This window comes from Epinephelus lanceolatus, chromosome 14 (assembly GCF_041903045.1).
Source record: "Epinephelus lanceolatus isolate andai-2023 chromosome 14, ASM4190304v1, whole genome shotgun sequence".
Lineage (NCBI taxonomy): Eukaryota > Metazoa > Chordata > Actinopteri > Perciformes > Serranidae > Epinephelus > Epinephelus lanceolatus.
Window position 1 is genome coordinate 22,213,941 of NC_135747.1, and position 15,322 is coordinate 22,229,262.

General features: G+C 39.2%; 1 protein-coding gene across 2 annotated transcripts in view; it reads left to right on the forward strand.

The window, feature by feature from the left end:
- Window positions 1-15,322, forward strand: part of slc4a10b (solute carrier family 4 member 10b) — a 37,714-nt gene that overhangs the window by 6,359 nt on the left and 16,033 nt on the right. For both annotated transcript variants that reach the window (XM_033617472.2, XM_078174487.1), the window contains exons 3-8: window positions 2,701-2,782; window positions 5,824-5,976; window positions 8,086-8,224; window positions 8,695-8,855; window positions 9,009-9,194; window positions 12,308-12,396. In XM_033617472.2, coding sequence (XP_033473363.1) covers window positions 2,701-2,782; window positions 5,824-5,976; window positions 8,086-8,224; window positions 8,695-8,855; window positions 9,009-9,194; window positions 12,308-12,396 — 810 coding nt within the window. The remainder of the gene's footprint in view (window positions 1-2,700; window positions 2,783-5,823; window positions 5,977-8,085; window positions 8,225-8,694; window positions 8,856-9,008; window positions 9,195-12,307; window positions 12,397-15,322) is intronic.

Consider the following 15,322-nt stretch of genomic DNA (forward strand, 5'->3'; position numbering starts at 1 on the left):
AAACGAACTGATCAATGCAGTGGTAGACCAGCAGCTCCTGTGTTCAGCAATGTTAAATCTTAAATCACTGTTTTTTTTCATGGAGTCTGGCTTTGAAGAGAGCGTCATATGGCTTCAGTCGCTGTCTGATGGAAAGATAAAGCACTGGAAATACTCTCAATATAGTGCACACAAAAACTGATATTGATTGTTTTAGGTGGGACTTTTTTAGGTGACCAAAATATGTTTTATTGTCGACCCCATCCACAGCAGTAAACTGCATAGCTTCTGTGGTGGTTCTCCTGCTTTTTTCTCCAAACCAGAAACATGTTGACCACCATCACCTGAAGGTAATACATTCACAATGGATAAGTACCTCATAAAAACTCCATTTAAAAAAAATCCAAACTATGGAGCATTTATCCTGATAATTTTGAACTAATTAAGCACTACCAAAACCTCACAGTTTCATATGCCCAATGCACAACTCTTCTTTGTATGACAATTTGAATAATGAAATTCCTTTTGAGCTTGCTAGCATTAGAATGTTAACATGCTTTTCCTTTGTAAAACCAAAGAACACTGTTTGAAAACACTTACAATAAAGCATAAATCTCACCTTTGTACCGTTGGTCGAAGTTTGTATGGGCTCACTGTTGCCCCTTGTGGCTCTTGAGAAGAAAAAGAACACCCACTACAACACCAGTCGTCCAGTACCAGTGGGTGTTTTCCACCTTCTGGCCTCAGGAGGCAGTAATGAGCCCACAACAGCTTGATGCAGCACAACGATAGTAAAAAGACGCCACAGACACAAACAGTAAATTTATTGTTGGGTTTTTACAAGACAAAATACTTAAAGTACGAAGATTAACTGGTTGGCTTCACAAATTTATGTCTGCCATTTAAATGAAGCACAAAGATACTTCCCTGAGCGTTTCTTCAGAGGTTTTCAGGACGACGACCACATTGGACCAGGTATGTATAAAAAAAAAAACACTATACTGAGACTTGTCAAATCTGGACTAGACTATCCCAAAACAACCAGAGACTCTTAAAAACCCAGTTTCAAATGTGTGAAACTTTCATTCTATTTGTGGAAATGCAAAATAGCAATGTTACTGATTTGTATTGGCAGAACATGGCCTTTGTTTGACATTTGGTGTAGAGGTCCACATCTCTTCATTTCATTTCGGACTGACATGAGGACCTCCTCTTAAAAGCACAAGTAGAAAAGTTAGAAGAAAAGTTTAAAATTTTTCTCGTCCTCTCACCTTTCCTCTAACTGGCCATGGTCAGCCTCTCTCACTGCTTCTGCCAATGTTAGTTTCCATACTTTTGCCAAAGTATCATTATTCAGCCAATAGTTCTTCTTTTGATTTAGCTGATATATGAAGACATTTTCATGAAAAGCTTTCTGTCAATACTTTGTCACAGTTAATTTAATTAAGAAAATATTCAGTTCGTTTTGTTCATCTGTTTGCTTTTATCCATTTCTAATAACTGCCACCAAAATAATCAACAAATGAACTAACAATGAAAATAATTGTGAGTGGCAGCCCCACTGAAAACCTACAAAACGTAATGAATCACAGGTAGTTTTTTTTAAATAAAAGAGGAATAATCAGGTGTTGACTTTTTATCCTTTTATCCTTCCATGCACTTTGTAATGACAAATACTGATTCCTGTTGCTTTTACAGATTTCCTCTTACTACCTACTCCCCCTCAGCTCCTTCTACGAGTAGCAAAACTTACATAAGCAGGCCGACATTCACACCACAGAATGCTGCTTCTCTCTGTGACCTGACTCTGTTCAAATAGACCCAATGTACTCTGATCCAACTCCTGCTGTAACAATGGCTGTATGTCTCTTGGTTGTGATAAGTGCTTATTAGTAACTTGTGTCACAGAGAGGACGGGTGTTCAGTGCGACTCCAGGTGTTTCTGTAGAACAGGACGGTCCACGGGAAATCTCTCCTGCTGACACAGCGGTCGTTCAGTTTTCTCTCCTGTAATCTGACAAAAGCTCTGACCTGAGGATTATGTTGTTTTCACAATGCTTGTTTTTTCTGTCACTTTTGTATTTGAATGTCTGCGTGACCTGCTAAAAAAAACATGGAGTTTGTATAACCTCCATGTGGACCTGTCTTTTGCAACGAGAATTAGTGCCATAATATCAGAGCTAATACTCCTAAAACTGTTTTATTTATTTGGAATACTGCCTGGGTTTTATCTCGTCCAGTTAAGAAGAAGTGTAACTGTAACTGGGTAAGTGTGGGTGGTAGAAGAAGAAAGATAAATCAGTGATTTAAATGAAAAAGAAAAACAAAGGGAGATGAGGAGAAACTTACTTCCCCTAACTTTTTGTAATTGAAATCAAGCAGTAATTAAACATTTGAGCTCAGGTCCCAGTGCAGGTTGCTGCTAATTTGTTGTCCCATTATGAAAAGCTTTTTGTTTGTATTAACATGATACACTTTCCTCTTCAGGATGAGACGTGCAATTAGTTTCCATGGCAGCCTTGCTATCCAATTGGGTAATGTGTTTGTTCATAATGCCCTGGACTGCGAGGCAACACCAAGTCAGCAAACATTGTTTCATGCTGTGTTTGGGATACATCAGTGTTCATGTTCAGTTTCAGCTCAGATAATGCATGACTGTGCTCTTGAATAATATTTATAATGCTGAATATGTGTCTGTGTTTGCCACCATGTGTCCGACAGAGGAATGATGACGAGGCTGTGGTGGACCGAGGAGGAACACGCTCCCAACAGGGAACCAACTTTGGGCAGGAGGATCTCGAAGGTAGCTGGACTGCGCTGACTGAATGCATCTGGTATACAAAAAGCTCCAAGCAGCGAAAGGCTGCTGTAGCTGAGTCCACCCACTCTGTCCTTAAAACTGCTGCTTTCCTCTTGACAGCTTTTTCATAGTTAAAAGACAAGAGCAGAGTGGGAGGTTGAAACTGTGGGTGAGCTGAGTTTGCATCAGACATTTCATAATCGCTGGAAAAACATGGACAATCAAAACAAGATACAAACAGCATGACTGTATAACTTTGGCCCCATCTGTATCTGCAGACGCACAGAACAATACACAGCTTTTCAGTGAAATTAAAAGGCTTGAGCTTTTTAGTATAAAGCAAGTGTGGTGTTGTTAGGATAAACATTTTGTGTTACTTTTATCTTTAAAATAATCACAAGCCACTACAGTTATTTATCAAATATGTATGTATGTAGGTGACCTTTATGTGCAGCGTGACACTGTAAGCGTGGGTGCTGTGCGTCGCATGCATCGCTGTTAAACTGAACTTTACACTTGCTGAAATCATATCATTTGATCAGTGAGAAACTCAATGTTAGGCTTCTTCTTTGCACTTCCTTTCCAGAGCTTAAAGACAATAAGAGGCCTCAAAACTGAAAAAGTTTTATTATCTTTGTAGTAAGTGGAGCTATTGAGATGCTGCAAAACACATGAGGATTGCTTTTTAAATGTGTCAGTAGTTGCAACAAAGGTCATACTGTTTATGGCATTCCTTTAAAGGTAGACTATGCAGGATTGTCTTACACACACTCACCAGTCAAAGTAATAGTAAAGTCAACCCCAGAGTCACTTTCATTAGGCGTTTCGCTTCGCTATATTTGCATTTTCTTTTTTGGTGCTGTGTCTTTTCAACCTATTCTGACTCGGAAGTAGTAAAAATCTGGCGCATGGGCAGTCACTTGCGGCATCAGACACTGACAAAAATAGGTGTCCTTTAACGTCTGACATAGTTTAATGGCGCTTGGTGGCATCAGAGGGAAAGATGGCAAGACAAGAACAAAAGTTAAGGCAGCGGAAGTCCGAGTAGGGTGGGCAGGAGTGTTGGTGGATGGGTCCAACAAACACCGACTTTCACCTGGGAGAGTGCTTTCCGATTCCGATTCTTAAGCCTAACCACGTGCGTTAGTTGTTGGAGGAAAAAAAACATCAGTGTGCGTTGTTGTACTGATGCAGTGCCTTTATTTTGAAAGAGACGGTATGTAAATGGTAAATCTCCTGTGAAAACGAACGTGTATTTTGAAAGAACACAATGCATCTAACAGGCAGAACTTGACACCACGTCCCAGAGTGTCAACAACCAATGCACCCAGGGTACGTTTCATGTCATATCTGGATGTCGAAGGTCCGTGACCAAACGTCGAAAGGTGACAAGGTCAGAGCTTATGGTCTGGCATCTGGTCGCTATCTTTTTATAAAGTCTCAACCTCACCTGAATGCTGTGGGGGTGCATGGCCATAAACGTCCCATGCACAGGAAATAAGAAAATACAGGCAGAGAGCAGAGTCTCTGCAGGAAAATACACCGCCAAACACTTCTAATGAGTCATAAGTGATGATAAGTGAGGGATTACATCTCTATGAATCGATACATGTTTTTTTTTTTAGAGAAATCCTGCATAGCATATCTGTGAAGATACTGCTATATTAAACCTCAGTTGAATTAACATAATAGATTTAAATAAAGGGTCTAACAATGTCTATAATATATCCAGTACTTCAGAATAACATGCATGGGTTAGGGCATGATTTTGGCTTTAAACTTAAAAAAGACAAAGTAATAGTTTTTCTGATTACAGAATACCTTAATGAATAACTTGTGCCATGCATATACCCAGCATTTTAGCCAATCATTCTGGAAAGCACTGCATGTGGTCGTCTGAATCCTCATGTCATACTGCAGTGAGCTGAGTGGGCTGACTTACGAGTGCAAACACAGACGTGTTCTCTCTCTCCCGCGCTCTTTTTCTCTTCCTCTCTTCCTCTCTTACTCACGCTGTCTCATACCTGCACAAACACAAACACGGACACGCATAGGCTACAGAGTTATGCAAGATGCTGAGGAAGTAAAAAGACTGGATGCATGAATTAACAACCAACGCAACGGGCTATGAGTGTGTACGCACAGCCATTTATGAATAATAGCAAAAGATAAAAACATACATCTCTCATTTCTGGATAATTGCAAAATTACATTTTACACATCATGTTGTTGATGTGTATTCACACCTTCCTTGTCGGAGCCATATGCGCTCACTTCATGCAGTATGTTTTCATGCGTTGCCTACGTTAAAAGACACTATATATAGATACTATACCATACTATATATACTGTAACAGCCCTATATCACACTGCAGTTTCATGCCATAGAAATCATTAGTATATGTGTGTATTAGATTACTTTTTCCTGCATGTCGTTCATGATTAAATTACAAGGCCCTGTTGACCAAAATAACTGTTTAGACATGTTGTCTCGCAGCTGGTTTAGTTTAAAGCTCATTTGAACACACTTTTATTCATGCATTTATTTTTGTCAGTAAAAGATCCCTAATTCAGGCCCAGTTGTAATGCACCAAGTATTATGGTCAGAGCATTTACTGTATCTGCATGGACCTGAAGGAGATCATGATATGTCCTCTTTTATTTAACCTATAATTGGGAACAAGGTGATTATTCATGACCTTGACTATTAAAGCAGCCTTTTTCTGATAATGTTCATTGTACAAACATGACAGGTGGTATTAACTTGCTGCTCAACGTGGCATGGTACATTATATAGCAGCAGTAAGCATTATTATGTATTATCTGCATGAGCAGTGCACTTCATCACAATAAAAACACTCAGGACGTAGCAGAAACCCTGTGATAGATAACATAAAGCTTAATGGAGTAACACAAAGAAGCAGTGCTTAATGGTGATCACTGAAAATATAATGATTATCTATGCTTACGCACGCACACACACACACACACACACACACACAGGCTCTTTGCAGTGTTCTAACAGCTGTGCGATGTGTCCCCAGGCCACAGGACTCTGTACATCGGGGTCCACGTCCCCCTGGGCAGTACCAGGCACCGCAGCCATCGCAGGCACCATCACCATGGAAACAAACACAGGAAAAAGAGCAGGGAACGGGCCCCCATCTTGGTGGAGGGTAGAGAGTCTCCTGTTTATGGTACGAGCTACAATCATGTACTTGCATGCATTATAGCATTGAGACTAAAAAGTATTTCTACCTTTGATCATGTTCTCTTACATACTTACAGGCGAAAACATAATTCTTATGCACTGGTCCATTCTGGGATGTTGGGCTGTTTTGCTTCCATAACGTGTCTTCATTCAGACTAGTTGGAAGAAAACATCCAAAATACATATTAAGGTTATTTTAGTTAAGATTTCTGGTCTATACATTTATGCAAAGGTGCATATTTAATTAGTTTGTGTATTTAAACATTCATTCATTTTCTAACCACTTCATCCTCTTGAGGGTCGCGGGGGGGCTGGAGCCTATCCCAGCTGACATCGAGCGAGAGACAGGGTACACCCCGGACAGGTCGCCAGACTATCACAGGGCTGACACATAGAGACAAACAACCATTCACACTCACATTCACACCCACGGACAATTTAGAGTCACCAATTAACCTGCATGTCTTTGGACTGTGGGAGGAAGCCGGAGTGCCCGGAGAGAACCCACGCTGACACGGGGAGAACATGCAAACTCCGCACAGAAGGGCTCCCACACCCGGGATCGAACCGGCAACCCTCTTCAGGCGACAGTAATAACCACCCACCGTGCGGCCCTGTATTTAAACAAAATTTCAAAAAACTTGTAATGCAAAAAACAATTGTCCTAATGCAAGTAAACAACTGGGGAAGTTTCATAACAATATTTATTGATTACATTTTACCTTATTCACCCGTAGTGTTTTTTTTGTCTTAATAATTGTATGGGATTTTACCAAATTTTTACCAAATGTACCTTTAAAGAAAATCACTTTTTTCTCATACTTTGAATCACAAATCTCCACCCCAGTAGCACTACTTACACCAGACTTTCCAATTTTATCTATATCCTGATGGATATTACGGCGGAGTTTGTCCATGTGTCATTCATAGCCTGATGTATGAAAAAATTGATTTTTATGGCTTTTGAAAGTATTCCCTGACTTAACAGGTGATAAAAGAAAATCCTAAATTGTCTCTGATCAACAAAAGGAAGCAACACATTTGAACCTGGCCGAATCCAATATTCCAATTTCTGTTCTGTGTATCTATGCAAAAAGGGAATATTTAATTAGACAATGCCTCATTTGCATATTTAAACATAGAATTTCAGAGTACTGTAAAACTGCAATTAGTAGCCTGCGCTTTTATTTACTTAAATCGCTGAACTCAATGGGCCTATATTTGGGACAGGCGTCTTTAATTCCTTTTACACAAAACTGTTGCTCAGCAAAGATGGGGAATAAAATTGAATTGTTTATTTGAACCATTATGAATATTACTCGTATAAAGATTAGGCTTCAGATAACATATTAATTCTGAATCATTCATTTGATCTAGCTCTGACAGACAGGTGTTCACAGGAGTGTTATAACACCCCAGGATTACAGCATACAGACGCAACACCACTTTATCCTGTGAAAGCAATATAGAAAACTTGGATTAAACCCTTTTGATTCTTTTGATCTGAGGACTTTTACAGACTAAAGAAATACAAAGAACTTAATGGGTAATTGATGAATGGACACATAATTTGACTTCATTATGGCGTCAGAGGTCGGGAGTGACCACCTTTTTTGTTCATCTCTATTGTTTACCAGGCCAGTAAATCTGAATGAATTATTCTTTGCTGCTCATGGTTTCTGTAAAATGACCTGAAGGACTGAATTGTGGAGAATCTAACCGAACTAACAATATGTAGCATCTCCATATTGACACATAATGTTAGCACAGGTGGGTAACCAACAACCTAGTTTTATACATCCAGAGAACTTCTATAACACTGAACCACTCAGCAACCAGACCAGGTGTTTGATTGTCAAAATGTGTAGCCACACTGGGCTAGTAAAAGGGACCAGGCGTTTAATTGGGACCAGGCTTTTAATGGAAGTTTTATGGTACCTGTAAAACAAAAAATAATTGTCCTGGTGTAATCATCTGGGGATGTTTCATGGTGATATCTATCAGTTGAAAGTTTTACCCAATTCATAGTAGTGTTTCCCCTTTAGATATAACCATTTCAGTTTGAGCCACTTAGTGCAATCTCTTTTGTTCCCAGACACTCCCTCCCAGAGAGTGCAGTTCCTGCTGGGCACTGAGGATGATGACGAAGAGCATATTCCTCATGACCTTTTCACAGAGATGGATGAAATCTGTGTTAAAGACGGAGAGGATTCTGAGTGGAGGGAAAGTGCCAGGTACTGCGAGACTGTGATGTCATTAACGCAGCATCTATACACAGTCATGACCCACATGTCATTACTGAAAGCTCTGATTGAATGGAGCAGTCATGCCCATGACTCCACTTACACTGATGAGAGATGTAGCTGTGTGTCTCATGTTTGTGTTTCCATTACATTAAGTAATCACAATTCATTGTTGGAATTGCTCTGGGAATTAACTTTTTGTTTCTATCTGTTAATGTTAATCAAGATGAATTTATTTATCAAATGAATTCTGGTCTTCTCTGTTAAAATGGTGAATCAGACATATTTTATTTATAGCGCTACCCTGATGAGAGGCGATCAGGAAGGGGGGTAAAGGAGTTAAATGTGAGGAGAGAGGGACCCGGAATGAACGAGTGTTGTTATCGCAGCTTGAACAGATGGCTGGCCAGTTTGCCATCTGCTGGCCTCTATCCTGACTGGTTCTCAAACTCCTGTTACAGGTGGCTGAAGTTTGAGGAGGATGTGGAGGACGGAGGAGAACGGTGGAGTAAACCCTACGTAGCCACGCTGTCTCTACACAGCCTGTTTGAGCTGCGAAGCTGCATCATTAACAGCACTGTGCTGCTCGACATGAGGGCCAATACCATTGAAGAGATTGCAGGTAATGACTGTAATGAGACGGACAGATTTTGTGCTCCTTTCATTTGTTTAATTCACTATAGTAAATGTTTCCTTACTCATTCTTGGTGTTAAATTCAAGTCAGCTAGAGCCCTGAATCTCTGAATACAAATAGCTTTTCTGTGTCTACCTTAGACATGGTCCTGGACCACCAGGAGTTATACTCACCACTGGGAGATGAGCTCCGACAGAAAGTGCGCGAAACACTGCTGAAGCAGCACCATCACCAGAACCAAAAGAAGCTTGCTAATCGCCTGCCCATTGTACGCTCCCTTGCTGACATGGGTCGACGGGCATCAGAGCTCCACCTGGACAAGAATGGTGAGAAAACCAGAACTATCAAAATCCACCGTTGCCGCCATGACATCAACCATTGGTTTGTGAAGTCCCGTTTTCAAGCCTCGAGTTCGGCAATTAAGCTGTTGCCATTTTACTTTTTTGGAGCCAGAAGTGACCGTATTTGGATGAAAGGGTAAATCTGACAGAGAAACTGAAATCACCGTTGGCAGATTGCCAGCCACCCAAAGTGCGTACCCAAATTATGCGTAACTTTACGACTTAGTAGATGAAAATTCATCGTCTGTACAGCTGTCAGGAGTGTTGAAATTGGCTCTAGACACCAAAACCATTTTTTGTGCCAGGCTGCAAACTTGTTTATTTCTGCTATGAAACTGGGCATTCTAACATGGGGGTCTATGGAGACTGACTTGCTTCTGGAGCCAGCCTCAAGTGGCCATTCAGAGAACTGCAGTTTTTTTGGCACTTTTGGCTTCATCTTTCAGCCCTGGAGATTGCTGCTTGCATACTACTGTATATGCACAGTGTGAGAAGGGGTCCAAATCAAAAAGGCTGGAAACCACTGCTTTCCTGGATTCAGTCGTGAATGTGGTCGGTAGGTCTAGATTGTTTTGGTGTGAGTTGCCGAGAGTTGGAGATTTCAGCCGTAGAGATGTCTGCCTTCTCTCTAATATAATGGAACTAGATGGCACTTGGCTTTTGGTGTTAAAAGCACCAAAATAATACATTTGAAAAACTCAACAGCAATGTCTCTTTGCAGGAGGCATGACCTGGTTACTCAAGATAATTGATTTGATATTTATTTCAAACATGTAAAAAAAAAAAAATAATAATAAAGACTTGAACATACAAACAAGCAGACAGACAGAAACAAAGAAAATGCATTTACAAATAATGATAAGGAATTGTCAATGTATAGTTAATTTGATTAACACATTCAAAAAGGAGTGGGAGGAAGTATAAACTTATTATATCCCACCCCTTCTCCATAAGTTACTAACTGAAATGAAATAGACAGCTTCCTTATATAGATAAACCTATACCTAAGACTTTTCTAAATATACCATGGTTCATTCATTCATTCATTCATTTTCTGTAACTTATCCTGTTAGGGGTCACCTTTCTTGGTATAAAATATAAATTACCATTTATCCAAGGCTTACAAGTATAAACCATCCATCCATTTTCGCTTATCCTCTTGAGGGTCATGTGGGGGCTGGAGCCTATCGCAGCTGACATTAGGTGAGAGGCAGGGTACACCCTGGACAGGTCACCAGACAATCACAGGGCTGACGCATAGAGACAGACAACCATTCACACTCACATTCACACCTACAGACAATTTAGAGTCGCCAATTAACCTGCATGTCTTTGGACTGTGGGAGGAAGCCGGAGTACCCGGAGAAAACCCACGCTGACACGGGATCGAACCATGAACCCTCTTGCTGTGAGGCAACAATGCTAATCACTGCACCACTGTGCCATACCATTGTTATTACCTTATAATTTTGTCACACAAAAATAACCCATGTATATGTTTGTAATAGTAATTAGTACATATCTATCTTACAAAAACCTTTCTTGATATATAATATAAATTACTGTTTTTCCGTGGCACCACTGAGCTAGCTAACATTACAGCTTATGGTCACATCTTGTGCTGTCAGAAGCATGAGCTGCACATGAGCAAAGTTTGCCTTCAGGGCTTTCTGACAGAAATCTGTTCACGTTAGCCCAAACCATGATCTTTTACTTAAACCTAACCAAGAAAAGGTTTTCTGTCAGAAAGCACTGAAGGCAAATGCCTCCCAAAAAAAGCACAAGACTCTCATCCATTAGTAAGATACATGCTTCCTTCTGCAATGTCATAAGGTTGACGGCTGTAGTTTGGTAGAAAGAAAATAGTTCCTACATGAAACATCTCACTTCAAGGTCTGTGGATTATCTTGAGTAACTGGGTCATGACTTCTGTAAATAGACATTACTGTTGAGTTTTTCAAATGTATTTTTGGCCCTATGAGCACCACAAGCCGAGTGCCATCTAGTTCCATTATACTTAAGAGAAGGCAGATATCGCTACGGCTGATATCTCCAACACTAGTCAACTCACACCAAAACAATCTAGACTGATGAGTAGCACTACAGGTAAGAGGAAGAATATGTATTTTTGATTTTTGGGTGAACTGTCCCTTTAAGTGTAGGTACTTTGTGAGTATGCAATATGTGCATGTGCCTTATATGCATATGGTCTTAACTTGCTTATGTTCATTCCTGATTCTATCCTCCACCCACCATCTGCCCACCCACCTGCCACAGCCCCTCTGAAGTCAGCAGGTGTTGGTTTACACAGTATGCCCTCGTCCCTATACCAGCTTATACTTTAAAAAAACATATTGTAGAGGGAAATATTCTCATGGTTCGTGCTGATACTGGCAACTCAAAATAGATTGTTTTTGTTGGGTTGAAGTGGTCGAGTTTAAAAGAAGATTAAAAAACAATGTGCAAAAGTACGATCTATAAATACGATAATTTGTTTGCTGTTGATCTTCACAGCACAAGAACTATTTGGTTGTATTCTGGGCTAAATTTAGTCCAGGACAGGCTTGTAATTGGAAGCATTACTTGCCTATATCTTTGCCAAATACGTTTTATAAGCTCCAGGTTTGCCAGAATTTCACATGACAAAATTAGTTACGCAGAACACACCAAACTGTTTGTTAAATCATTTTCTCGTAATTTAATTTCAGTGGTGTGGCATTTTTGAGCTTATTTCAAAGTAGCAATCTCTGATAAGCTCCACGCCATGCTTTGTGAGCGTATTAAACACTATAATTAGTGTTAATTTTTGACCCTGCTGTTTAATGAATACAGAAATTAGGCCAGACCTGTCAGGCAGCTTGGCAGTAATCATGTTAAAATGAGCCTGGGTTTTTTTGAGACAACAGAAATGAAAATCTTTGTGGTTGTATCCACAGTAGCACCGGTAAATGTTGTCCTCTTTGATCTATGTGGGTGATACTCACGCCTGTTTCTCTGTATACTCGCTCAGTCTCATTGTATGTATTGGAATCATCGGGTGCTGAAATGTTCACACATTTTTGGAAGTCATTCATAATTCTGCTGTCTGGATTATCCAGGTCAGATGATGGCCTCGCAGTCTCAGTTAGCGGGTCCAGACGGGAAAGGGGACGTCAGCAGAGAGAACAGTTCTGTGGACTTCAGCAAGGTATACAACACACACTGTGCAGATACACTGTAATACATAGTGTACTGCGCTTCTCAGTCATCTGCATAATACCAGAACATTTATCTTAATTTCCATTTCGTAATCCATTACCTTGACCTTGACCTTGACCTTGGCCAATTATTTTCTTGACTATTCGATCAAGAAATAAATATCAATAAATGTCAGAAAACTGAAAAATGCTCTGTGTAATTTCCCACAGCCCAAGATGACATCTTCAAATGGTGTGTTTTATCTGACCAGCGGCTCAAAAATCCAAAGCTATGCAGTTTATTAAAATGTATGACAAAGAAAAGCATCAAATTCTCATTTATGAACCCACAAAACCAGCAATATTTATTTTTGTTAAAACAAAACATTATTAGAGGCTTAAAGGAAGTACAGTTTTGAGGTACTTTCTGCTCTATACTTCTACATCAACTACAGAGGGAAATATTGTACTTTTTACTCCACTACCTTTATCTGATAATTTACAGTTTCAAATTATTAATACCAAAATATAAACCCACTAATAAAGTACTTCACAATCACACCTTTAGCTGCAGCATTAAAGTTATGTACAGATTATTTATTAATAATTATAATCCAATAATATGATATATTTTATTCTGAAATAGGCAAGTCTGCATAATGAGTAGGTCTACTTTACTTTTTGTACCCTTAAGTATTTTTTAATTCTAATGCTTTTGTACTTTTGCTTGTAACAGAGTATTTTTACAGTGTGGTATCACTAATTTTACTTAAGAAAAACATCTGAGTACTTCCTCCACCAATGCAGATCATCTTAAAACACCTGAAAATATATTAAGTTATAAGAATAAGCTCCACCTCTAACAGCTGCAACAATAAAGTGCTGCCTACACATCAATGCATCAGCAATAACAATAATACCATATTATAATATATAATTGTCACTGGGGCAATTTTTCTGCAAAATCAGTACCTTTGAAATTTTGATATAATTTGCATATAGTAAAAATAGACTACTTTTCTTACGTGTCATCATAAATGCTGGCAGTTCACTTGAATTTAATATGTATTAATACTTTTACTTATGTAAAGGATCTTGCATTAATGTCAAAAGGGATTCATTTTATTAGAGCTTCTTGAGCTCTGAGTACTCTACATCTGACTTTTGTGACTATTTTAAAGAGAAGGTTTTTAATTTTATCATTGTTACTATTATCAGGTCACGTGCAGCTAAACCTGGGTCCCAAAAATGCAGCCAGATTGATAGACTGGCTGACTTTAAAGCACGGTCTGGGTTGGGCTTTATTCACCTAAATGTGCACAGTATTTTAAAAAAAGCTGGGGCGTCAGTAGCGTAGTGGATAGTGCCAGCGCCCCATGTATAGAGGCGATGCCTCACTGCAGTGGTCACAGGTTCAATTCTGGCTTGCAACCCTTTGCTGCATGTCATCCCCCCCACTCTCTCTCACTCCCCATTTCACACTGTCCTGTCAATTAAAGGCAAAAAAAGCCCAAAAAATAATCTTAAAAAAAAAAGAAGTTATATTTTATCTGAATCAGGGCTGTTTCTACTGATGCTGATGTAATTGTTTTATCAGAAACATGGCTTGACAAATCTACCTCAAATTCTGACACTGGGGTAAACTCCCTTCGTACATTTCTACTTTGACTGAACAGAGATCTGACTGTAGTCTGAGATCTCAAGATGCAGTTCAGCTGTCTGTTCCTGGTGCACAGACTGAACTGGGAAAGAAAGCTCTCTAACTGACTCTAAAACTCTCATAAGTATAAGTTGGGTCATTATCATTGTGCACAGGTGTTCTATTATTTCCACATGTTACTGTATATCTTCTCTGTTTTTATTGTGTGGTTGTTTGGCTGTAACTCTTTTGTATGCTGCTGTCTTGGCCAGATCTCCCTTGTTAAAGAGATTGTTGATCTGAATGGGACTTACCTTGTTAAATATGGGTTAACTTAAATAAAACTAATAATCAAATTATAATTAAAGGGACGTCATATTTGACAAATATGCAGTAGGCTGTTGTTTAATTGTGTGTTTCGAACAATGAACAGGAGTTCATTGTTGGTATTCTTAATGGAAAGGTCACCTAGTAATGGATTAGGATTATAACCATGTTAAGTATTACAACCACATGACAACCACACACAGCAAAGACTAAGATAAAATCTATGTTGAACCCTCCTTCATAATGTAAAGGAGTTTAACCTATTGTCCAGGTCAGCATTGTTAATAACTCTTTCATGCTTTTCCCTGTTCATTTAAACATTAACGAAATGCACTCGGCTTATGTGAGTGTATTTTTAGAACAGCTGAATTGAATGTACAGAAACATCCACATGGTACCTTATTTATGAACACAGCTGCAATCAAAATCCCCCCTTTGCAGCAGCTGCATATTCCACATATTATCATTTCCTTGATGTGCACAGCAAAAATAATGAGTATTAACTGCGAGACTTAAAAAATCAGCACAGTAACAGTGTTTATGGAAGTCATGACCCATTAATACATCACAGATATTCTTTTGGATGGTCGCCCTAGAGCCACATGAACTCTATGATGGAACAAACAACACTTCAGTCACCACTTGTCAACTCTACATAATTATCGCTGAAAAATTAGCACCTTTAATGTTCCAAAAAAAATTCTGTACAATGCAGTTCCACTGCATTAAAGAGTGTAAAGCAGATATAGCTGCTGTAGGAGGATCAGTTTCGTAGTCGAGGTCATTCTTGTGGGAAATGAAAGATACCCCATCCCAGTTCAGACTAACATACATATTTCATAATCTTTTGTGATCTTTTTGCTCCTGTAACACATCTGCGACTTATTTAAATATCATGTCCTATGATACACAAAGCCTGGACAGCTGCTGGACTATATTTAGACTAGAATTCAGTCTAAACATTTTATTTA